This window comes from Temnothorax longispinosus, chromosome 9, assembly GCF_030848805.1.
Source record: "Temnothorax longispinosus isolate EJ_2023e chromosome 9, Tlon_JGU_v1, whole genome shotgun sequence".
Lineage (NCBI taxonomy): Eukaryota > Metazoa > Arthropoda > Insecta > Hymenoptera > Formicidae > Temnothorax > Temnothorax longispinosus.
In genome coordinates this window covers 9,751,181-9,776,656 of record NC_092366.1, presented here as the reverse complement: position 1 = coordinate 9,776,656, position 25,476 = coordinate 9,751,181, and the positions used below count along the sequence as shown (strand labels likewise).

Below are 25,476 nucleotides of genomic sequence, written 5' to 3'. Positions count from 1 at the left end.
CTGTCATATAATTGACTAATGAATAAGGTGCTTACGTTTCGCTTACGTAAGCACCTTATTCATTAGTCAATTTGGATAATTTTTTCTTAACAACAAATTTTTTTTTCAGTTTTAAATTTTCCTGGTGAGCGTTTTGCCTCATTCTTAGTCGTATATAGTAAACTATTGCATAGGACAGGATTTCAGATGCATGTTCTTTACAGGGAAACGTGAAGGTGTAAGAATCAAGTACTTCATCGAGAGTTACATCGAAGAAAAAAAAATTATCCAAATTGACTAATGAATAAGGTGCTTACGTAAGCGAAACGTAAGCACCTTATTCATTAGTCAATTGTATGACAGTCATATATCGCTACGCAATATTACGTGCTTTGACCCTAACTCAATAATATCCTTCTTACTCAATAATATCATCTTTCTTACCTTGCAATACTTTCTTGCATGCAGCCAAACACTGTCCATTTCAACTTTGGAATACCTGTAAAAATAAAATAAAATGGCAAAAATTGAAGGATTGATTTATATTTTCTCTCGTATGTACTTGATTTTAAAAACTAAAATACCTGCAAGAATTTTAAAAATAAAATAAAAGAAGATAAAATTAAAGAGTTGATTTTTATTCGTTATACTTACCTTGAATTGACAACCTGGAATGCCCACAAAAATAAAAAAAAAGGATAAAAATACACATATAAAAAATATTTTTATTTGTTCTTAATTTTTAGAATAAAAACTCGTATTTATTTTATATTTATATTTATTTTTATATATTTATTTTTATTTATATTTATATTTATACATATTTTATTAATTTGTAGTCTTTAATTATTTAAAGCATTATTATTTATCACATTATTATTGTGAAAGAATTTAAAAAAAAAATTAAGGGCACGGAGATTCGAACCCATAATGTCGAGACTACGAAGTTGTCACAAAACCACTCCGCCAAATTTCATATGACAGATATCCCCCCCGGCCTCCGGCGTCCCTTGCCACCGCGCGAACATCGATCGCAACGACTCTAGTGGCTATTAGATGACTTAAAAACAATTTCACTAAGCGACCTACCCCCACCACTGGAATTAGCGGTAGTCTCCAGACCTGTATGTAAGACCGTGACTAAAATACGCGGCCTGATCTGAAGCCAGGTCCGGTCGTCTATCAACTGTTTACAGCAGGCGGACTAAATAATTTAGGTCGAATTTGAGGTACAGGCCGCGGCCTAATTTCAGTGTGTAAACGTAGCCAATCTCCTTAACCGCTGCCTATATGCCTAGACTGTTCTGTCTAATGGCTACGTTTACACCCAGCGACCTGATCGCGGCCTGATCTATAATGTGACCCGAAGTAGGTCTAGTCATCATTCGTTTACACCGAAAGAAACCTAAAAATTGACGGGATCGTATTTGGGATCGCCCTGAATTGCAGCGAATCCGAACAAGCAAATAAAGCTTTTAGGACGCGTCACGCTTGATCGCGCGTTTACATCGCAAATGATAACGGCCTATTTCAGGTCGGGTCACTAAAATACGCGGCCTGACCTGAAGCCAGGTCCGGTCGCCTATCAACTGTTTACAGCAGGCGGGCTAAATAATTTAGGTCGAATTTGAGGTATGTACAGTCGTTCACGGAAAGGTTGCAACACTTTTTTTTTGATGATTTTTGGAACGCGCAGAAATTTTGAGATCGCGATCCACCATCTCTGTATACACGTAGTGAACGGTATGATAGCTGTCAAAGTGAACTATACAAGGTGGAGGTTCACGAAATGTATCTTGTGCGCCGCGGAAAATCTTAAGATATCAACTGGATACTGTAATATCGGGGTTAGTATAAAAGAATAAGCTAAATACACAATTTTATTTTATAAATTAATTTTTATTTTCAAGACATGTGTAACATTAAAAATTAATGTAATATAACCTATTAATATAATTACTTATAATTATATTCATATATTGTGTTATATGTTATATTAATTTTAATTACATAATTAATTACGTAATTAATAACATTAAAATTAATTAATAACATATTAATTTTAATACATAATATTAATACATAATTAATATAACAGTAAAATAAACCGGTGTCTGAATTAATGTTCGGCAAGCAGAGGACATCAGTCGATCGAAGAAGCTACCGTGGAAGACGTGGATACTGAGACCGCGAAGCCACATCACCGCTTCAAAGCCAATCCTTTTCGTCAAATAACGATGAAGTAATCTTTCTAAAAAATTACAATTATAAAAATTAATTACTTACAAATTCAGTTTTAGTATAAAATCATCATTTTATTATAATTATATTAAGTTGAGAAGATAGATTTACTTACATAAAATTGCCAGATCGCTGATTACTATTGACTGTTCAGTAAGAACAGATCAATCGCAATCTGTTGTCCGCTGCAATCCAGAGCAAATCTCTTGTAGAAATTCGTTGTGGGATTAAGATGTGCACGTCTTTGTTCACTGTAGTACTGGGATCTTCTTTCGGCTGCAGGGCCCCTGGACCGACATTAGGCAGGCATGTTTGGAAACGGCGATACGTCCTCGGGTGCTGGAGAGGAGTTTGTGAGCAGCTTGAAGACCGGTACCAAGGGCGTTGTTATTGTCAAAAGTGCCACAGAACTTGATGGGCAGCTAGGCGAGAAGGTCACGGAATCGGGGCCCAAAGATATTTCGAATGACTTTTGCCTTGTGCCATGTTTATTCAAGATTTTCATTCCTTTATTCGTTCATTCATTTACGAGAGTTGTTCACGTCACAATCATTCAATTTCAAACATATTATTCATTTATTCATACATCATCTTGGTGAAAAAACTTCTCATACTTTCTCAGAAATTTTACAAGAATTGGGACTTGTGAAAAATTCTGAAGAAGTATATGATATTTCTCAGATACTTTCAGAAATAATTGAAGATTTTTAGAATATTTCAATATCCGTATATATGAAAATTTCTGACAAATTGCACAGATTTTCTCATATTTATTTAGATTTCTGCAAGGATATATTAGCGAAAAATACTTTATTCTTATTTCGTCTGAGAGATGTTTAATTCGTATAAAAAATCTGAAAATTTTTATAAAAATTCTGATTAATAATGTGAAAAATTCTGATATTTTTTTACCAGGGCATCCATGGAAGGTCACATAGTAATAATACCGTGTGACACTTCCATATGATTCTCTATTTCTACATTTAATCTTTGGGGCATAGATGCAACTAAATTTTGGAATAACTCGTGCCTTGCGCGGAAATCTTCCCATACGATGAGAACATGTTGCGCCAATGTCTCGCGTCTACGTGGAAATTGAGGATTCCATATTTTCTGAGTAGGTTGTTCCTCTCGTTTTCTATAATGTTACGCGCCCAGGCTCCTAATATGCGATAGCGCAAACCGTGCGGCGTAGATGGCGAGAACAGAGACACAATCGATATAAATCGGCTCAATATAAACAATTAAACAAACGCCACAAAGAACAACGGCTTTTGCCTTGCAGCATTTGGCACAGAAACATGAATGGACAAATACCGTTTTCTCGAATGAGAACGTATTTTCGATGGATGAATCTGGGCGTGTAACATTATGGAAAACGAGAGGAACAACTTACTCAGAAAATATGGAAACCTCAATTTCCACATAGACGCGAGGCATTGGCGCAACATGTTCTCATCGTATGGGAAGATTTCCGCGCAAGGCACAAGTTATTCCCAAAAGTTGCATCTATGCCCCAAAGATTAAATGTAGTAATAGAGAATCATATGGAAGTGTCACACGGTATTAATACTATGTGACCTTCCATGGATGCCCTGGTAAAAAAATATCAGAATTTTTCACATTATAATCAGAATTTCTATAAAAATTTTTAGATTTTTTTTAGAATACTCAGAAATTTTCAGATTTTTTATACGAATTAAACAACTCAGACAAAATAAGAATAAAATATTTTTCGCTAATATATCCTTGCAGAAATTTGAATAATATAAGAAAATCTGTGCAATTTGTCAGAAATTTTTATATATACGGATATTGAAATATTCTAAAAATCTTCAATTATTTCTGAAAGTATCTGAGAAATATCATATACTTTTTTAGAATTTTTTACAAGTCCCAATTCTTGTAAAATTTCTGAGAAAATGTGAAAAGTTTTTTCACCAAGATGATGTATAAATAAATGAATAATATGTTTGACATTGAATGATTGTAACGTGAACAACTCTCATTAATGAATGAACGAATGAAGGAATTAAAATCTTGAATGAACATGGCACAAGGCAAAAGTCATCCGAAATATCTTTGGGCCTGCCGATTCCGTGACCTTCTCGCCTAGCTGCCCATCAAGTTCTGTGGCACTTTTGATAATAACAACGCCCGGGTTGGTGCCGGTTTTCAAGCTGCTCACAACTCCTCTCCAGCACCCGAGGACGTATCGCCGTTTTCCAAACATGCCTGCCTAATGTCGGTCCAGAGGCCCTGCAGCCGAGAGAAGATCCCAGTACTAGAGTGAACAAAGACGTGCGCATCTTAATCCCACAACGAATTTCTACAAGAGATTCGCTCTGGATTGCAGCGGACAACAGATTGCGATTGATCTGTTCTTACTGAACAGTCAATAGTAATCAGCGATCTGGCAATTTTATGTAAGTAAATCTATCTTCTCAACTTAATATAATTATAATACAATGATTATTTTATACTAAAACTGAATTTGCAATTAATTTTTATAATTGTAATTTTTTAGAAAGATTACTTCATTGTTATTTGACGAGAAGAATTGGCTTTGAAGCGGTGATGTGGCTTCGCGGTCTCAGCATCCACGTCTTCCACGGCAGCTTCTTCGATCGACTGATGTCCTCTGCTTGCCGAACATTAATTCAGACACCGGTTAATTTTACTGTTATATTAATTATGTATTAATATTATGTATTAAAATTAATATGTTATTAATTAATTTTAATGTTATTAATTACGTAATTAATTATGTAATTAAAATTAATATAACATATAACACAATATATGAATATAATTATAAGTAATTATATTAATAGGTTATATTACATTAATTTTTAATGTTACACATGTCTTGAAAATAAAAATTAATTTATAAAATAAAATTGTCTATTTAGCTTATTCTTTTATACTAACCCCGATATTACAGTATCCAGTTGATATCTTAAGATTTTCCGCGCCGCACAAGATACATTTCGTGAACCTCCACCTTGTATAGTTTACTTTGACAGCTATCATAACCGTTCACTACGTGTATACAGAGATGGTGGATCGCGATCTCAAAATTTCTGCGCGTTCCAAAAATCATCAAAAAAAAAGTGTTGCAACCTTTCCGTGAACGACGTACAGGCCGCGGCCTAATTTCAGGGTGTAAACGTAGCCAATGTCGCTACCTACTCTATGCGTAACGTAAATCTCGCTCCCTTTTGGAACGCACAACTTTATTCTCCCGCCTTCTCTCACCTAACCTCTCCCTCTCTCTAAAACATTTAGCGCTCTTTTCCTTCACTATTTAATATTTCCCTACTACATCTATTATCTTATCCTAAATTTAAGTTATTCTTCCTACCTTTCTATCGGTTTAGAACCTACCTCACCTCCTATTTCCCTCTAAAATCTCGCCTAATTTATCCGTAACTCTCACACGCATATGCACAACACACACGCTTCACTAACCAAATCCTCTATAAGATGTTATTATATTTTACGTTATAAGTCATTAGGCTTGTTCGCGTTGCTTGAAATCCCCAAACATTTTGCACTTGAAATGAGATAAATATATATTCGGCCGTTGGAGAGAGAGAAAGCGAAGATGCTGAGTGCAAAAAGTGCAAGCAACGCGAACAGACCCATTATAAGTAGAAAACAAGTAATTACTTATCAACTGCGTTTGAGTTTTTTGTAATTTGTTCAAGTGTTGGAACAGGCGGGCTATATTGCTCTAAACCAGAAAGAAACCTGAGACTCCTGAGAGAGGCGGAGAGGCCATCCCGGCCTCGGGGTTTTTCGTGGGGACGCATTTTCCGACGCGTCGCCTGAGAAAGTGCAACTCAACTACGTCGTTTTGCTCGGTAACTGCACATGGTTTGCGTCCGTGCTAATGGTTCGTGTCCGAACTAGCCAGCTAGAGGGGATATTATATGCTGGCCGCGATGGCCGCGCTTGGCTGGCCCAGCCAGTTAAAGTCACAATGAGAGGAATAAGGAATTAGGAATCAGGCATATTGCATCTCACTTTAATGTACGTGTACTGAAGTGAGATGCGACATTCCCTTATTTCTTATTCCTTTATCTTATTTCTTATTCCTCTCATTGTGACTGAGTCCTTACCTTACCGAGCGAAACGACGTAATTGAGTTGCACTTTCTCAGGCGGCGCGTCGGAAAATGCATCCCCACGGCTGGGTTCATTTGTGCGCCGCGTGTCGGTTAGATGGCGCGTCCTTTCGACGCGATTAAGGCCTTCACACATAAAATGCCGTAAGGACGTAAAACGTAAGCGTAAGAAAATCGATCAATCCCAATCAAGTATTTTCCCCTACTGGGGTTACGGTCAGCACAATACTTGATTGGGATTGGTCGATTTTCTTACGCTTACGTTTTACGTCCTTATGCGATTTTATGTGTGAAGGCCTTTAAAATGGCCGAAAATTGATTTTTTACCGTGTTCGTCCCCCGATCAGTCCGATCACGATTCCCCTTTCTCACGCTCGCGGGGTCACAGGTATCTCGCCAACGACGAGTGGACGAAGCGGCGACGGCGGACGTCGGCGGACGTTCGATCGGCCGATCGTGACAGTTTGCGGTAATTTCGCTTCGAATTTCGGCGAATACCGCGCGCGATCTTGACGCTCCGATCAGTGGCTCCAGTGCAGGCTCCAGCTGACTCCAGCTCCAGCTCCGCGTGGATCTCGCCCGTTGCCCGCCCTTCCCCGTTCTCGCGTACCCCGAGCGCCAAATGAGTACCCGGAGGAGTATGCGGGGCCAGCACAATTGCGTTCTGTGCGACTCGAAGCTCGACTCCAAGGAGGCATTGCAAGAACACTTTAGGTACACCTCGTCGTCAAGTCATAACCAAGTCGAAAGGTTCATGAGATTCACGGTCAGTCGGAGTCGGTCAATAATCGTGATTCCGCGACGTTGTCGTTGTCGGCGATATTTTCCACGTGCGTGGACGAAGACCGATCCGAGGGGATGATTCGAATCGTCCAAAACATTGGACACGCGCGCATACATACGAGTTGTTGTTATGCCGGTATGAGGTAGTAGATTCCTTGGAGATGGGAAATTTGACCTTAGAATCAATTTATTGCTTTATTATTCAATTTGTTGCGCAGGAGCAAATTTAGACTATTCGGCTCTCTGTGCTTTTCATTATTTTGAACTATTTTCTATGTGCAAATTTATTAGTCATTATCTGTATTTTAAGTAAGTTTTTCATCTTTTGTCATGTCTGACACAGGAAACATGCAAATAAGGAGATAGACATGCGTGGGCTGCCGATGAGGAGCAGAACCAAGGTAGACACTCAGTGCGACATATGTAATAAGTCGTTTGATTCGATACCAGCAACGATAAGACACAGGTTTAAGATACACTCCAATTCGTCGACCAAGTTCTATTGTTCCTATTGTGGAATGCAGTTTCCTTTAAAGGTAAACACTTTACATCACTTCTTTTTGTCTTTTTGTCTTCTGCTTCTGTAATAATCTCGCGAAAATCTTGTTCAGAATCACAGGGATAATCATCAGATGTCGCATGACGCGACTGAAAGCGAGAATAAAGATCTACATAGAAAATGCGAGGAGTGCAACGTAATATTCTACAACGAGAAGGCACTGAATTACCATCATCGTTCCTTTCATAAAAGGTAGCGTTTTATCGATCCATCTTTGAGAATGCATATTTCTGAAATTATTATCTGACTGCCTGTACTGTTTTTCAGAATGGTATACATGTTCCAACCGATAGCCACTCCTCCGCCCAGCAACAAGATCAAATTGAACTCTATGAACGACGCGTTGAGCGTATATTATTGTCATTTGTGTGGCGTCGAGTACGTTGTAAAGTTCAACTTGCAACAGCACCTAGAGAAGATGCACACGGAAGTAAGAAAGATAAATATATTACAATATAGAGATATATTTTAAAAGTTGCCATTTGTTTTAAATGTAAGTGAAAATAAATGATTATAAAATACCATTAATTAAAGAGTGTGACTGAGTAATTCTGACATAACTCTGTGCGTTTGTAAACTCAGGTATCTTTCTACAATGCACTGTTTCGCAGAAAGAAAGGGAGTCTATGCCGGAGGATTTGATCAAGTGTACGGTGTGCGCAGCCTTGTTTTGCAACAAGAAGGCTTACAACGTTCACAACAATTACCATCAGCCGGATGATTTATACGTAACTTCCGAGCAACAGAGAATGCAGACAGTGACCAAAATTGATCAGGACTTCGACATTAGGAGAGTGGAATCTACGGCTGAGAAATATATACCGCGATCTAATCTATTTAAGAGGACGATTAAGGAGAGGACAAAGGTAAACCATAGTTTCACACTCTTAATTCTTTTGCTTTTATATATATAAAATCTCTGTATGCAGAGCAAGTTATGACTTGAAATAATACAATATAAAATAAACACGAACTTACACAACTTAATATATGAATGCAACAAGATTTAAGTTAACATGATAAAATGTAAATTTAGCCGGACAAAATGCCGAAGACAGAAATTAAGATAGAGATAAAGAGAGAAAGGTCCATATCCTTGGATGATCCTGTGAGTACCATCGAGTCCAGTGATTCCGAAAGCGACGTCCCGTTGGAGCAAAGGATCGCCAGCTAACGGAGGTTTTTCTTTCCGATCACAAAAGATTATCCCTATCTCTGCCTCGAGGGAACTTTGTTATACGAGAGATTTACAAACTACTGCTGCAATCGTAATAGTTGTCAAATCTGATTTCGAGCTTTCTCTTTACAATTGTTATTATATATGCATATTATACAAGTTAAGGAGATGTGACATTGTAGAATGGCGGTTGTATATTTTTTTTTGTTTTTTATGGCACGGATTGCGTTCAAAAATTACAATTGTAATAACTGAATGTTATTGACTAATTATGAATGTGAAGTACTGGACGAAATTTTATAGTAGGAAGAGAGTAATTACGACAATTTGCTAATTAATTCTTGAATAATTGTGTAGATGTGTGTTTATGTATATTATACTAAATATATATACATAGACCACACATATACAGGGTGTCTAATAAGTACCGTGTCACCTCGTGGACAGCTTTCAGTGTCACACGTGTCGTTCGTGTCGTTCACAGAGGCCTCCCAACGCCTCATCGCGCGCGTAGCAAAAAACTGGGCTGTTTCTTCTCGTCGAATCGCATGGACGCACACTGATGTGTGGATCTTTAATTGAGAAAACTTACAAAACGATAAAAGACTTTTATTCAGTTTAACGCACTCTATCTACCCACGAAAGGTAGCAGGTGACACGGTAATTACCAGACACCCTGTGCATTATAGATACATTATACATATTTATATACTGCGTTTGATGAAAGATATCTTCTGAGCATGATTGGTTATATTTTTTTATTTTTTTATTACGGTGTGCATGTTTAATGCGCGATACGAACACGTTTTATTTGCTGTTTTTCTCCTTTTCACGCAATTTGTATCAAATTTTTATGTACAAATATATATATATATATATATACATATACGTATAGATCCAGAAATTGAGAGTAGCAGTATCGCTTTCGATTCCCGTTGCGTGATCCGACTTAAAAGGCCGATATCACAGTTTCCGATTAACGCGATCCTCCGATTAAACCATGGTGTAAGGCATGGATTAAACTCACTCTGCATTTCTTTCTAACTGTCCCCCTAGAAAGAGACGAAGAGTGAGTTTAATCGGAGGATCACAATCGGAGACTTGGGCCGATATCACAGTCTTCGATTAACGTGTCCCCCTAGAAAGAGACGAAGAGTGAGTTTAATCGGAGGATCACAATCGGAGACTTGGGCCGATATCACAGTCTTCGATTAACGTGATCCTCCGATTAAACTCACTCTTCGTCTCTTTCTAGGGGGACAGTTAGAAAGAGATGCAGAGTGAGTTTAATCGAAGGATTACGTTAATCGGAGACTGTGATATCGGCCCTAATTTGTAATTTCTAAAATTCCCGCCATCTCTAGGAAAATTTGTCCGTCAGGCAATTCACCAGATTCCCCTAGGCCTTAGAATCTTGAGGCGCGCCACGTTGGCGACTTCCGGCGTCGGGCGCCACGGAAAAGACGTACTACGGCGGCCATTTTGCATTATCGGTTTTCGCGTGTGTGCGTGTGTACTGTGTAGTACGATTGCCGACGTCCTCTTGCGCCGCGTATATACTTGGCACGTCGAGGATCGTTTTGCGGAGCAGGGTCACCGAAGTAGCGACAAGTAATCCGGCGGGAAGATGGGCCGCAAGAAGAAGAAGCAGTCGAGACCCTGGTGCTGGTATCCTTTTTGTTTCCTCTTAGGAAAACGGCGGCGACGACGACGATGACGACGACCTGCAGCGGTCGCCTTTACGTAACCGTATTTTTGGACCGCGACGTTACCGCGCGATCGCGCGGCGAGAAACGATCGCGATTGCCACGTGATTTATGCGGCGGGTGACGATCTGTCCCTCACGCCCCAGGACGAAGCTCGTGGAGGCCCGCATCGGTGTGGCGAGCGCGGCGTCCGCGGAAAGCGGGGAAATCGATACGCGATTTTCTCGCGACACGCGACATCTCTGTGTGTATGTGTACGTGAGAGAGCGCAGCTGTTTCCACCAATTCCATCGTCCGCGCGTTCACGCGGCACGTTACGCCGATGATGTAACGCGTACGAAGGGCTTCCGCACGGAACTCGCGGAAGCGGCTGAGTCGAGGGACGGATCGATGTTTTCTGTCCCCACGAAATTAGGGATAATCATTGAGTCCGTTTGCTATTGCTGAACTGGCTGCGCTAATGCAGAGTTTATCTTTCTCCTTCCAATGTGGAGTAAGAAAGATCAACTTTGAATTAGTGCAGCCCATTCAGTAATAGAAAACAGATCCTTTGTATCAGAGTCTGTTCTCTATTGCTGAACGGACTACGCTAGTTCAGAGTTGATCTTTTTTATTCCACATTGGAAGGAAAAAGAATAAACTCTAAACTAGTTGAGCAATAGAAAACAGATCCTTAGATTCGGATGGTTCTCCTGCTTAGGTTTTCTGCTTAAGTTTTTTCAGCTGGTTATTTATCACAGTTTTCATGTGGGCTAATTGAAAATATAGATGATTCCTTCAGTGACTCGTAAAAAAAGTCTAAACACCGAGAGATCTTTAAATTAAATTTAAGCTTTCCGTAAAGAATTTACTGGGGAGAATCAATGGAATTTATTTTGTAAAATCATGAATAATCTATGAATGTTTTCGTGACAAGCAGTTAGAAGTCGGAAGGATATGCAGCTTTGTAGCGACTTGCTTTGAGCAGTGTTCAATCTATAAATTGAATGAAAAGCTTCCATGTGGATAAGTCGAGATACATTTGAAATTTGTTTTGTCATATTACGAGTCATCTTTCAAGTTATTTATTTATTTAGTTGTTTGAATTATAAAAACTTGAAGGAAAGATTTTATCTGTAATTGTTTACAAGATTGGCTTAAATTTAAATAATACATATTTTTCTGAATTTAGAGTTAAAACTTTGTTAAGCAAAACTTTTATTTTAAAAATTAAAAATAATTTTGAAGAAGCCTAATTTTAAGGGACAATTCTTCATTTTTTTATGTTCTATTTTATTTTTATTTTCTTGTAAGTTATGAATTTTTCTAGGTTTATTATTTGTGACGTTACTTACCTAAGAGACTTGACTTGATACATAAAAACTAGCTATTATTTAAATCTCATTCTGTAAATTTCCTTAATGCCATACTTCAAAAGGTATTGTAACCGTGAATTCGAGGACGAGAAGATCCTTATTCAACATCAGAAGGCAAAGCACTTCAAATGTCATATCTGTCACAAGAAGCTATACACTGGACCAGGGCTTAGCATACATTGTATGCAGGTAAACAAAATTACATGCTTATTATGTTTATGTTTTATCTGCTTAATATTTCAAGATTAACGCATGTCCCGTCTTCACAGGTACACAAGGAGGCGATAGACAAGGTACCGAATTCATTGCCAAATCGTAGCAATATCGAGATAGAGATTTATGGGATGGAGGGCATACCACCGAATGACGCAAAGGAGCACGAGAGACAGCGAAACGGTGGGAGACCTGGCTCGCCATCGTCCGGCGAGGATGAACCGGTACAGAAAAAGGCGAAACCCGAGGGTTTGTTAGGTTCTGCGCCAGGTGCGATGTCTGGTATGGGGGGCGGTCTACCAGGGATGCCACCGCAGCCAGGTATGCCGCCGCTACCTGGTATGGCACCCCACCCAGGTATGGCGCCACATCATGGTATGCCGCCACATCCTGGTATGCCTCCCATGCATCCCATGATGCCGATGGGCCACGTAGGACCTCCATTCATGGGGCATTCAGGGTATGTATTTCTTGATTAACTATATCAAGAGACACGCGCGGTAGTGTCTCGCGCCAAGTACACGCGAAGCGAGACCGATCGTGACTCTTTTACGCAACGCAACGATTTGCGAGTACTCGAGATGTTGAGATACTATTATACCTCAAGTGTATTCGTATTAATTTCACTTTTTAAATTTTTATTTCTTTTTGACTGTGGATTTTCAACTACTTAGTATTATAGTTTATCTAGAATCCGATAGAATCAAGTACAAATAATAATGTTTTATAGATTTTTAAATGCTCTTTATCTTTATATTTCAGCAATAATATATAACAATAATCTTCTATCTTTCTTCATGAGGGCTAATTACAGCCATAGACAAAATTATTAGGCACCCTTGTTTCTTCTGAATATCTTGAAATTAATGAGTTTTCTGCTTACATGTTGTTTTTATCCTTATTGATCTTATGAATGGTTCAAACAGTTGAGGTACAAAGTCCGTTATCTTATTTATCTTATTTCGATTTTGATTAATACGGACGCGATTATTTCCATTTTACAAGCAATTGCTAGACTTTTTTGTCTGTAGGCAGTGAACAGACAGAAAGTCTATCAATTGCTTGTGAAATAGAAATAATCGCGTCCGAAATACGGAGTGAACAGTTTTCTGAATAATATTGCTATTCCCCTAAGAAAGATAATGGACTTTGTACTTCAAACAACAAAAAGCTGTAAACATTCAGTTCCAAGATATTCAGAAGAAAAAGGGTGCCTAATAATTTCGCCAATGGCTGTAGTCCAATAAACATTCTTCATGTTAAGTAAGCTTTATCTTTTTTTTTTTTTCGTATTTTTCCATAAACGATTAATAGTCCTTAACACAAATGTTCGTTTTAAAGAATGCAAATAACGAATTGTAATTGAACTTTTTTACAAAACTCACTTTTTTCTTTTCTAGCATGATGCCCGGCATGTCGGGCATGCCTTCCGGGATGCAGCCGCCAGTTTCAGGTGCATCAATACCGCCACGTCCGCTATTCCCGAGCGCCGCTGCTGCAGTCTCGACAGTGGCGTCATCGACGGCGGCGTCGGTTACCGGATCTGCACCTCTTGGCACAGATTTCAAGCCGATCACATCGGTGGCCAGTGGCGGTTCCATAGGCCCAGTAAAGCCGACATTCCCCGCGTACAGTAGCGCTGGCGAATCCGCTGGCGTTAACACCGGCAATAGTCTCGTCAGCGGCGATCAGAAAGTAAATCTTATCGCGACCACCGGGGCCGCCAGTAAGATCATTCATCCTCCAGAAGATCTCAGTCTAGTAAGTTTTAATCTTTATTTTTTACATAAAAATTTAAAAAATAAGTAGAAGTATTTGATATTCTGAGAATAGTCCTTTTAAACAATGGAAACCGCTAACATAAAATATATTTTAAACAAAGAATTCGTCTTTTAGGAGGAAATTAGGGCAAGACTGCCAAAGTATCAACGTCGACAAACCGATGAATCTGGACGATCGACACAAGCGGAAGCAGCAGCGGCGGTGGCGGCGGCGGTGAGCCAGCAACAGCAGGTCGCCGCCCTGCAACAAGCGCAGCAGCAGCAGCAAGCAGTGCAGCAGCAGCAACAACAACAGCAGCAGGCGCAGCAACAGCAGCAAGCGGCTGCTAATGTGGCGGCGGCCGCGTTTCAGGCGGATCAGCAGCAGCGACAGCAGCAGGCGGCGGCATTGAACGCACTGCAGCAACAGCAACAGAGGTTCCAGCGGCCGCCGCAGACGGTCATGGTACCGGCCTCAGCCGCAGCAATGCCAGTTAGCTCGGTTGCGTTGATGGCTCCCCTAATGCGGCCAACCATGACCCTAGCCGCGCCTGCTCTCATTCATGGAGGTAACATGATGCGACCGCCCCCCATGGGCCTGCCGCCAGGTAAGTGTCTGCGGGTTTGAACTTTACGAAAAACTCTACCCGCCACCCCCTTTACCCCGCACCTCCACCCCACCTCTACGTACTTGACGAACAGATCTGCTCTGCTGTCTTTTTTGTCCCCTCTTATCGTTGAAATTTGGAAATTTCCCTCTTGGTATTTTTTTGACGATTTCTTTCCAATTACCCTCGCCCCGCCCCTCCCCCCTTACCGGCTGTTGAAGACAATAACTTTAATTGGCGCACAAGAATAAATCGTATCGCGATTAGGTTTTCTTTTTTTCCTTTTTATCACGCGTAAAACTTTATAAAGTACCTGTATTGAACTGAAAGTCTCTTGCCCCGTTTCGAAAACGATCTCCCTAGGAATATCCTCTTAAACTTTTTTTGCTTCAAGGATATCGCAGACCCATAATCTAACAATCGATTTGCTACGTTGTATTAATGTAGAAAAAAGCGTTTTTGATGGAGCGTTTATATTTAACGACAATTCAGTCATTAATTATCGGGTATTTAAATTTTTTAATGTCTTGCGCGATACGTTGAATTAAGCAGATTCTTTTCAGGCAGTGATTGAGTAGCTCCTTATTGAGCAATTTTAATTCATTGACTTCAGATTCCATCGAAAATGCGATGTATTTTATTCTCATACTTCGTGAACACAACCCTGAATGTATCATCTTTACCCAGTCCTACTCGGTCGATGGCCGGGAGAGAATTTTTCTGTCTACGAATGAGGAAGAGAAAATGTCGGAATATTAACCAAACAATACTTTGCCTTAGTTTAATTCGGTTACACGTTGCACTGCACTAGTTATTCATGACAACAGCCACTTCTATCCTTTGAAAAAGAAAACTTACTTAAAGAGAGACAACGAAAGCGAGCGTTGAGACAAATAAACAAGAAACAGACTTGACATTTAGTGGGAAGGGGTCAGAAAAATTGACGACGTGCGCGAAATTGCGTATATACCACTGACTCGAAACGGCAAAGAGAAAGAAAACCGAGGCGGGAAGAATATCGTGACTATTCAGATAGAAACTATAGAGATCAAGATTTCTCGACCGAATGATACGCCACAGAATCTCGACGACACAGCGTCTTGTAGTCCTTGTTCGTTTATACGTTTTAACGGTGCGTTTGCAGGGCGCCCGGTCACTCCTCGATGAGTGTCGAACGAACCCAGTCTGGTTACTAAAACCGTGTTTTACAATACAAGCGCTACAAGGTTGGTCCTTAGCAATTAGCATGCGGTGACATGGCCTATATCTATATACATATATATATCTATATATATATATCTTGTTATATTTATTATTCTCTTATATATTGTTGATTAATCTTGTCATCATTGTCATTAATACACCTACATGTATGCGTATATACGTGATATATATATAGTGACTCCCGAAAACTCAGAAGGACGGTGTAGGAAACTGTTTCGAGTAGCTTTCGCGAGCCACCGTGTATATATTTCTGTATATTCGTAATATTTTATCACTGGGCAGGTGGGTCGAGCGGCCAACGACACGTTCCTTCTTCCATCTTAACTCCAGTTTCTTCAACGGATTTGCAACACATTTGAACACTTGTTGAACAATTTGACTTTTCCGATTTGAGAATGCCTATCGCAGATTAAAGTAACGAGAGTCGGTATTGGAAAATATATAGAGAGTAGCTGTATCGCTGAATGATCGCTCCCATATCAGATTGATCAAAACATGAATCCGATTAAATATTGAAGTTATTATGTATGATTAATGCACATGCAGACTAATAAATAGTAGAAATAAATGAGACAGAACAATAACCATCAGTCTTAACTGCATTGATATGAACTATTAAAGAAAATTACTGCACTTTTTATTCGCTAAGATTCCACGATATTATTATTAAATCCATAATCGTTACACAATTTACAACAATTATTTTATTATTTCTTTGTTATTGTTTGATTACTACTCGATATAGAGAATTTCGATAATTATTTAATTAAATTAATCTTCAAAATTTTATCGTAAGAAGTAATTTTATATAATGAATTACTTAGTACCTTTACTTTTCAAAGATATTAAATGATTCAATGGATTTTTTCCCCATCGATCGTTCACTGATGCATCTATCCGATCACATTTCTAAATTAATATTACCTTTACATCGTGACACTCGTTTTTCCATTCACGATTTCGTAGTTTTATACATTTTTTTTTTATAATTTTTTTGCGACAATTTGATTCCTGTACAGTTCATGGTACAGTTTATTATGCGAAAGACAAAGATAGACTTTTCGGCCGCTCGGCCGTTACAACTTTTATACATCTCTTTCATGTATGATTTCTTTGTTTCTTTTCCGTTCCGTTTCTTAGCTTCTTTATTCACACTCTCTCGATTTAACCATGTTACTTTTCTTACGACTCACATATGCCATTATTTACCTCGCCAGCAGCCGTGTTGCCATCTTGTCTCTCTTCAGTATTACTTATATATTATATATAGCTTGGAATCCTGGTGTTGTGATACAGTAGTGGAGAAACTGCTTCCTTGGGCACGGTACTGACAGTCGTTCGAAGTTGTCGTTCCAAAGTGATAAGAAACAAATGATAATTACAAACGATAATTATTTTTCTCTCGCGATCTGTCCCTTCCTTCTTCGCATTCGATTGATGATCATGTTCTGATAAGTCGGTCATCAACTGAAGTCGCTATAACTTCGACGATTTCAATATTTGGGACTACACAAAATATCGCGGATCTATCGAATCACTATCCATGGATTCTTTGACTAATTTAATAATCACTTTTTCAACGACAATATGAAAGAATTAATAATCTTTATTGAATTATGAATAAGTGTGTAAGATTGCGAAGCTGAGCTTCTGCGATTTAAATAGTAGAACTCCGAAGTTGTGAGATTTAAACAAGCGTCAAAAACTTTGTCCTTTAATTTCAAACAGACTTTCTTTTTCTTCAACAGATTTGCAATTTGAAAATTATCAAGATATCTGTTGACATTCAAAACTTGCTGTGTGCAAAGTACAAACTTGCGAAGAGCGAGCAGGATATCTTTACTTAAAAAGAAATTGATTTCAAAATTGTTCGAAGAATTCCTGAGTGAAAAGTGACTTGAGAGATCTGGGATGCATTATAAAATATAAATTATGTTAAATATAAATGGAATAGCACAAAACAAGATATCGTGAAGAGGGAAAGGATCGAATTGTGTTCTCACCGTGCTCGCCGGTGCATTTTATTTTATTTTAATTTATTTTTTTTTTTTCATGGAAAGTAAGAAACTAGCAACGAGAACGAACGTAATGTATCTCCCTCACACTATAGCCTAGCTTTTGTGTTACACAATGAAAGATTTTAGATAAATTGAGCTGAGCAACAGTAAGTAAACGACTTCACGTTACCTAGTATATCTCTCTTGCGTTCAATTCGAGGGTCCGTCCGATCAACATGATTTTTCTCTTTATTACGCCACGCGGATACTCATCGAATATCGCCGAGTATCGCTGAAAACATACAAAAGAAAAAGCTAGAAGAAGATAGTGCAAGTAGAAGAAATTTGATGCTGATTTTTCTCGCGTCCGGATGATGCCTTCGAGAATTTCAAACCAATCATTTTACACTGCTCGATTGTTGTTAGAAGAAAAAAAAAGGCAATGCCGTAGTTCGAGGACTTCTGAGTGACTAAGCGCGTTTTTGGCGGCGATGTCCTTGTTGGAAGAAGTCGACTGGCAGCTGAACGATCTTCCGTAAGCGGGCTTCCGTAAGAACATTTCGCAATGTCGTGCCGATGTTGCGCGTCTTCCTTTCCCCCCCGAGTGAGACTCGTTCCTTGTATGGTGTGAGGTTTTTCTCTGTGTGGTACCACCTTCTTGTCAGTTTTGTTTGTGACTTGTATTGCGTATGCGGCGCACTGCATGCTGAGCTGAGTTCTACGTACGTTATGTACCTATCGTATATACGCATATCTAGTTGGCGATTCGTATTGATCAGATTGCTGGGTAGAACGTAGTACGTGAGCCGCCGAGAAACAAATCGGACCGGGTGGCACAGTCCTTCGGACTTTTACCTGGAGGAGAGACTCGCGTCGCACGAAGAAGCGCGCTTCTCTTGCAGGTCGAACTCACGCTCGGCCGGCTAAAACGCTCATCTCGGCAATCGGAGACGATCGCACGAGAGAGAGCAAAGCGCGCTCCGATCGATCGCTGAATTAATATCTCGTACTTATTTCTTTCGGTGCAATAATCGTTCGGCTGTCAGGCGACTTCCTTTTCAGCGGAACATGGGTCTGAGTTGTGGCATTCTTTGGATCTGAATAATTTATTATGATTCAGGGATCGGATTAAGGAAGTCATAATTTAGACGCGTTGAATAAAATTTTATATGAAAAATTTAACTCAGTAATTAAGTAATAGTACATTATATATAGGTCTCTTAAAGATATTTAATCTTTACCAACATTTTTCAATTTTTATCTTTAAATTTTTTTTTTTAGTTTTTTCACATTTTCTTATTTTCTAAACCAGATTATTTCGGAAGATTATTTTATTCCCTAATCCGTTAAAATTTTTAAATTTTATTTAAAGTGCCACGACGATTATGTGACTTATTTTGCGCTGAAGCTCGCGTAGTCCTCCAAAAACGAGCACAGTATACGACATAGTAACGGAAAAGAAATACAATAAGAAAATTGAAACTGCGCAATACGCAGGACCCATTATTACCTTGTAACGTGAACAGTCGCGACGTAAGTATTACCTGGGGATCCCGATCCCCAATTAAAAGAGAGAATGAGAGAGAGAAAGAGAAAAAGATCCTATTACGGGAGCCTGCGAACAAGACGTCGTCTCGTTCGGCGGCGTCGAAGCTCGAGTAATGAAAAGCACGTGTATGCCGCACGTGGGCAACGTACTGTTTTCTTTGCCCCCCCGCGAGATTCGATCGCGAGTCGTACTAATCTCCCGCTGCGTTGCTTTGCAGGCATGCATCTAGGGGCCCTACCACCGGGTGCCGCGATGCATCCGGCCTTTGCCGCTGCGCCGATGGGCTTTCCTGGGCCGATGCTGACGCCGATGATGCATCCGCGCTTCAGATGATCGCCCCCCATGGACGGGCCCAACCCCCCGCCGCTGCACTTCGTGCTGTGGGCCCGCCCCTAATTTTTCGCTGGGGTCTGGACCTGACCGAGGAAGAGACACGTAGAGTCACATACACAAACGAGAGAGGGAGAGAGAGAGAGAGAGAGAGAGAGAGAGAGAGAGAGAGAGAGAGAGAGAGAGAGAGAAAAGAGATGAGAATGAGAGAGAAGGAAAGCAGGAAATAATCTGCATGGTAGATTCTCCGGGGAGTTCCCCGTCAATTCTCTCTCACGATTTTTTTTCCTTTTTTTATTATATTGCTGAGAGACGGAGAAGCAAAACAACACTGAGAGGAAGAGAGAGAGAGAGAGAGAGAATGTGAGAGAATGGAAGGAAGAAAGAAAGAAAGAGAGAAAGAGAGAGACACACGCACTCACATAATGTCATCGATGTCTGAGAGGATTTCTTCGAAGAAATCGGGTGCGCGCTGGAAACGGTCAGCTCTTTCGTTTTTCTTCTACCTTATGCTACTTTATGAAAACACAAACAAAAGGAAAACACGGACGCGAAACGTTAATCGTCCTCATCGACTGCGAGTTTGTGTGTGTGTGTATGCGCGCACCTACGCTACGTTGGTCGTGTGCCAGGTGAGCTACAAACTCGAGCAAGTCTCATCGCCTTTTCTACGGATTGAAGTCAAAATAATCGCTCTGTAACAATACCGTCGTTTGCCCTGCGCGAAAACTCCAGCACGAACTGTCTGTCGATTTATCTCGCAATCTTTTATTATGCATCGGACAACCATTGTATAGTACTAGTGGTATGTCCGTCGAGATTGCGTTTCTCATTCTCGTCGCGATGACAACGCGGCGCGCAAAAGACATTATCCCTCTTGTACGAGAAGAATCAATCTGAGGATTTGGTGCGAGAGTTGGGTCCCGCAATTTGTGAGATCAATTTAAAATAAGCCTTTAAAATGGGCCTTGCAAATTACGGATTTTACCGCTTTATTTCTGTGACAAATCCTCTAATCGTGAGTTCAAGGTAATTGTGACGCTGTTGAAATTTTCAATGACAAGAGCCTTTATGTGCAGTTCATTGAGTTCTTGATAATCCAGATATGATTTTTCTCAGTTGTATAAAGTTTTCTAAACATAATTGTATAAATAATGCGCACTGGTATATTGTTATGAAATTTTAATGACTTAGAACGAGAAATTAATATAATTTAATACAATAAAATTTAAAAAATATTAAAAAAGCAGATATATTTCTTCGAAATTCCTTGTTTTATTTTGCGCATTGTTACGTATAACACGCAATAATTAATTGTTATTATTGGTCTGAAGTCTTTAAACTATTTGTTGAAAAATCCAACTGAGTCACATTTATCCAGTAATGTCGTGTAAAATTTTAAATTGATAATTGACATCGCAGTTCTTCTTGGAAAATGATTATACCTTTAACAACGACAAGGTGCTACGCGCTTTTCCTCTTAAAGAAGTTTTCCTTTTTCGCGCATTCAGACCGTTTCCAACACGCGCTGTTCCCCTCAGCCTCCATGCACCTGCAGTATCCTCTTGGAAAGGCGCAATCGCGGATAAGGTGGCGCTTCACGCTGCAGCTGGATGATGATTCACTAACAATAAGTAGAACTCGAGATGAGAGCATTCTCGAGACAGTTCCGTTCCGTGACGTTTGAAATTTTTGTTTCTCTACTTGCCTCGAGTAAACTCGATGTAAGGATTTCCAGAGGGATCGAAGACGCGAAAATACTGTCCAACTCTTTTCTAAAAAGAGGAAACTAGACTTGAACTCACTTAATTATTTCAGCGAAAACACTTGAGAGAAAGGTTTATTTTATTTCAGTCTTTTGAGAATTTAAAAGGAAAATAACATGAATAATATGGGTTATAGATAGGTATTCATGATAATATATCTATAGATATTTTAGAAGACTCGCGAGTAAGTTGAGAACCTGGTTTATAATTTGAGTCAGTTATTTATGACTTTGTTTTTTATTTTAAAAAATTTATATTTTATTTTGGGTTAATTTTACACGGCGCGTCTTCGATTTTTTTCGTTATAGAATAGCGTGGTTTTTTTCTTTTTCTGAAGAATAGCTTAAATTTCTGATGATTTTCGTAACTACGAAAGGAAGTAGTGATGACGGAGAGTCTCGGTATAATAACACGTTTAACTTGACCAGTTCTCACGAAAATATTATAGAATCAAGAGCATAGATCAACGCAAATGAGAGATCGAGTGTACAGTTTAAAACCTATTTGCTAGCCGCAGTGTGAAGATTCGGTCGCCTCAGGTTAGTCTGTCGCAAATTTTATTTTATTATTATTCCAATTCGAGCCGAGGCACCCTCGCGACGAGCAGAGGATAAAAGAGAGAGCATAAAATTAATCTACTAAACAAAAAAATCGATTTTTTTAGTTTATTTTATTAATTTACAAAAATAATCTGCAGAACTTTCAAATTGCTGTCTGGGTGAAAATTTTAATTAAATATTAATAAGGTCTTAATTTGAGAGAAAGATGACACCCGCAAATATATGCTAATTTCGCGATTTAAGATAAATGAAGATGTTTAGAAGAATGAATAACAAGTAATTTATATGTATAAAAAAGTGAAAGTAGAGTTTCAAGATTGACTTGCGAGGGTGATTGACTCGGCTCAAGAAAGTCCCCTTTTTCCCTTTCTGCCAAAGGAACAATGTTGGCGACGCATGAGTGAGTGGTAAGTACGGAGGGTGCTCACGGAATCGAACACCAGCTCTCCACACTCGACTCACGCCGTTTTCTTCACTCTTCCTTTACCTTCACGTCTCGCCGATTCTCATCGCCGATCGTAGAGCGTACCCGATCTCGCGGGCGGACTTTAACTCGTGATTTATTTGTCGTTATTCTGAAAATCTGCTTCTACTTTATTCCGTCTATAGACCTTCGAGCGCGAACTCGCGATTCGTTCGATAGCGTAGTTTTCATATATTTAGCCCTAATATAGCACTTGATATTGCACCTTGCTCTACGATCGGAATCACGCTCAATTCTTCCTCGTCCTTTAACTTGGCGAACTTTCTCCACTCTGTCTACAAGACTCTTGGCACCTCCCGAACTTCTTTTATCTATTCTCTCGCGTTCGCCTTACATCTCTTACCTTTTGTCTACTATACGCTCTTATTAGTTTCTACTCAGGGTGTCTATTGATAACGCTGACCGGAGTGTCCGTTTCTCCGCGAAATTCTCGTTGCTTATGTATCGTTAAGTCCACCTACAAGACACACTGTTCCTACAAAGCTGTAAGAGATATTGTCCTAACTTTTTACAATTAGTTGAAAATAATTGTATCGTTTTTAATGTCTTAGCGCAGTGGAAATATTTATCGGTGTCGATGTCGAGTTAATTTTAATCTTAAGTCATCGTTTGTCTCTTTCCGGAACTAGAACCAAACTAGAAGAAGAAAATAGATCGTATACTGGGATCGAGGGGGTCACACTCGGCGAGAGCGAATGCGTATCGATCGGCTTTATACCGACGCCGATTACTTTCCCAGTTCGGCTCGTCGTCGATCCCTTCTAGAGAAAGGGAGAAAGTAAATCAATTATTAATTTAGCAAAATTCGATGTGCGTGCCGTTCGTTGCGCGACCAAACTTAACTTTTCGGTCAACTTTCGTTCTAGGTTCAATCGATTGATCGTCCTCACGGACGAATAATCGATCCGATCGGGCCGAGATTTAAGCGAACGATAACGGAAGAATCGCCCGTGCATATATAGATCGTTCACGCCGTGATCGTTCGTAAAGTGGGCGCGGTGACGAAGACCCCTGATTGCTTCCTGTATTGTTGTCTTCAGTAGGCACCCTGCTGCTGGTTCTCATTCTTTCGACCACTCTCGCCCACCGTCATCGTCCGGTAGTGTACTACCAACGCCTCCTCGACCAAATAAAAAAGAAAAGAAACAAAAAAAAACAAAAAAAGAAAATACAGAAAAATAATAGAAATGAAAATGAAACAGCATTGAAAGCGCGCCGTACAACACGTGTACGTACCATAACATGATCTACGCATCGTTATTATAATTCCTTTATTTTTCAGGGGTTGTCTTTCCGAATCTCCCCCCGCGAACACTGTCTACCGCTTTACTCTCTCGCTTTAAAACAGCGCCTCGTTCGCGACCATTCCGAGGGCCACCGGATTGTTGACTTGCTCAAGGATACAAGTAAAATTATTAAGATTTATATGACTATTGATAAACACGATTTTTCTTTTTTTTTTCGTCAAGTGCCTGTTTAGATAAATATTTGGACTCGAGAGACGAGGTTTTCCAAAAGAATGAAAAATTGGAAACGAAAGTGGACGATCAATCCGTAGAGACTATATATAGCAGTTACGTGATATGACAACCGTTGTATTACGTAAAGCTGCCTTTGCATAATCGATCCACAAAAATCAAGCCGGGTTTTGGTTGCGCGATTTTTTCCCCAAGAATATAGAAAAATAAAGATGGAAAATAATATGTGTAAATATATTATTTTTATATAATTATATATTACATATATTTATATGTGTATATTATATAATTATATAAACACGATATATATATAATTATTGAATGTGAAAAGAAGAGTTTCTATGAATTTGTAAATTTTATTATAAAATTGCGTAATTTTTTTTTTTTTTTCCCCAAGATTTTGAGAATTGTGCGAACCAAACCCGGGGATGCCCTCGTTTTTCTTTCTTTGTTTTTTTCCTTTTTATCTTCGTGAAGAGAGAAGCGCGTTTCACGCAAAGCCTCGCACTCCGGCGATTCGGCAGGACAATCTAACAGCAAAATTTTAAGATGTAGAAGTTCTGTTATTTATTGAGTGTCATATTACCGACATGTTTCGAATAAAATAAAGAAAACGTTCTGTGGAAAGCTCGAATGTTTTGGGCATAGTCTGCTGTTCTGGGATATGTCGCCGTAGCGATCTCGCAATCGCAGTTCCTCAACTTGGCCGATGTGACAAAGTTGACGGAATCTCTCGCGCACGCATCACATTTTTATAATTATGCATAATCTAAATATATTATACGCTTTTGTGTCTCGTTATCTAAGTCGGGGATTGAAGAACGGTGTGATTTTTTTTCTCCCGATCACGATGTTATCGCTGGATCCGTATCCCAGAATTGCGGGCGACAGCCACATATTGTTTCAACCAATCACAGCAATCTCATCGCTGTTGGACCTAATCGGTCCCTTGCCTCAAGGCAGGCGATTGTTTGGACCTACCGTCCTAGAGTCGAGGCAACCGAGTCGCAACCTCCCGTATTTTCTCTGGTTGGAATCGCATACCGACCTGGAAGAAAAGCGAACGAGCTCTCCTCTGAGATTTTCAATTTTCAGTTTTGAAATTCCAAATAGGAGGCTGGAAGAAAATCGCAGAAGCGAAAATCGTGTTTAAGAGAAAACGAGTAGATTTTTATTTTTGATCAATTTTTATCTTATTTAAAAATTAATGTTATCGCGTTTTGATTTAATGTATAATTCGAAGTTATTGATCTTTTTACAGCATCAATATATTTTTATATCTATCTTATTATATTAGTTGTCAGTGTAGCTTCATTTATATATACAATTTTTTACGCGATAAAATTCAAATATATTTTTGCTTATACGTTTTCTTCCAGACAACGGCTCGATTCGGCTTTTCAAATTGCATCAGGATCGAAGAGAAAAAAAAATCTGGGAGAGTAACGGTTCTCGGCTTGGCGGACGCGTGGCTGGACCGAGAAACAATATTAATAATCGGTTAATGAATCGCGGGTAAATCGTATTAACCGATCGATCGTTCGGAACGTCGAAACGAGAGAAGATTGTGTTCAGATA

At 39.4% G+C, this 25,476-nt stretch overlaps 3 protein-coding genes and 1 long non-coding RNA gene across 18 annotated transcripts in view; 3 read left to right on the top strand and 1 right to left on the bottom strand.

Annotated features, from left to right (window-relative positions):
- Window positions 1-6,811, bottom strand: part of LOC139819673 (uncharacterized) — a 40,970-nt gene extending 34,159 nt beyond the window's left edge. For 7 of the 10 annotated variants that reach the window (XR_011733793.1, XR_011733791.1, XR_011733792.1 and 4 more), the window contains exon 1: window positions 5,608-5,755. The gene's annotated coding sequence lies outside the window, so the exon portion shown is untranslated. Of the gene's footprint in view, window positions 1-5,607; window positions 5,756-5,892; window positions 6,049-6,676 lie in introns of those variants that run through there. The other 3 variants (XM_071789228.1, XM_071789226.1, XM_071789227.1) reach the window with 3 other exon arrangements.
- On the top strand, window positions 4,018-5,042 carry LOC139819676 (uncharacterized). Its single transcript, XR_011733795.1, has 2 exons — window positions 4,018-4,646; window positions 4,748-5,042. It is a non-coding gene; the product is annotated as an uncharacterized lncRNA (long non-coding RNA).
- Window positions 5,195-9,754, top strand: LOC139819672 (zinc finger and BTB domain-containing protein 41). Of its 4 annotated transcripts, XM_071789221.1 has the most exons (7): window positions 5,195-5,424; window positions 6,738-7,063; window positions 7,476-7,668; window positions 7,744-7,883; window positions 7,959-8,121; window positions 8,303-8,557; window positions 8,728-9,754. In XM_071789221.1, the coding sequence occupies exons 2-7, from the start codon at window positions 6,972-6,974 to the stop codon at window positions 8,863-8,865; spliced, it is 981 nt and encodes a 326-aa protein (XP_071645322.1). In that variant the 5' UTR covers window positions 5,195-5,424; window positions 6,738-6,971; the 3' UTR covers window positions 8,866-9,754. The 4 variants fall into 4 exon arrangements, with proteins under 4 accessions (XP_071645322.1, XP_071645321.1, XP_071645324.1 ...); XM_071789220.1 differs by lacking the exon at window positions 5,195-5,424 and having other exon boundaries at window positions 6,674-7,063; XM_071789223.1 differs by lacking the exons at window positions 5,195-5,424; window positions 6,738-7,063 and adding an exon at window positions 7,087-7,268.
- A 448-nt stretch (window positions 9,755-10,202) lies between these two features.
- Bugz (Bub3 interacting GLEBS and Zinc finger domain protein) lies at window positions 10,203-23,589 on the top strand. 3 transcript variants are annotated; one of them, XR_011733790.1, is made up of 7 exons: window positions 10,210-10,536; window positions 11,992-12,118; window positions 12,199-12,602; window positions 13,543-13,903; window positions 14,039-14,510; window positions 19,498-23,198; window positions 23,287-23,589. XR_011733790.1 is itself a non-coding variant. In XM_071789211.1 (6 exons), the coding sequence occupies exons 1-6, from the start codon at window positions 10,496-10,498 to the stop codon at window positions 15,675-15,677; spliced, it is 1,428 nt and encodes a 475-aa protein (XP_071645312.1). In that variant the 5' UTR covers window positions 10,203-10,495; the 3' UTR covers window positions 15,678-23,589. The 3 variants fall into 3 exon arrangements, 2 of the variants coding, with proteins under 2 accessions (XP_071645312.1, XP_071645311.1); XM_071789211.1 differs by having other exon boundaries at window positions 10,203-10,536; window positions 15,655-23,589; XM_071789210.1 differs by having other exon boundaries at window positions 19,498-23,589.
- Window positions 23,590-25,476: the final 1,887 nt, after the last annotated feature.

Coding starts and splice junctions, on each gene's coding strand:
- Bugz (XM_071789210.1), top strand. CDS start 10,496: ATGGGCCGCAAGAAGAAGAAGCAGTCGAGACCCTGGTGCTG. Junction 10,537..11,991: donor CAGTCGAGACCCTGGTGCTG/GTATCCTTTTTG, acceptor ATACTTCAAAAG/GTATTGTAACCGTGAATTCG. Junction 14,511..19,497: donor CCCCATGGGCCTGCCGCCAG/GTAAGTGTCTGC, acceptor GTTGCTTTGCAG/GCATGCATCTAGGGGCCCTA.
- LOC139819672 (XM_071789221.1), top strand. CDS start 6,972: ATGAGTACCCGGAGGAGTATGCGGGGCCAGCACAATTGCGTTCTGTGC. Junction 7,669..7,743: donor GAATGCAGTTTCCTTTAAAG/GTAAACACTTTA, acceptor AATCTTGTTCAG/AATCACAGGGATAATCATCA. Junction 8,122..8,302: donor TAGAGAAGATGCACACGGAA/GTAAGAAAGATA, acceptor ACTGTTTCGCAG/AAAGAAAGGGAGTCTATGCC.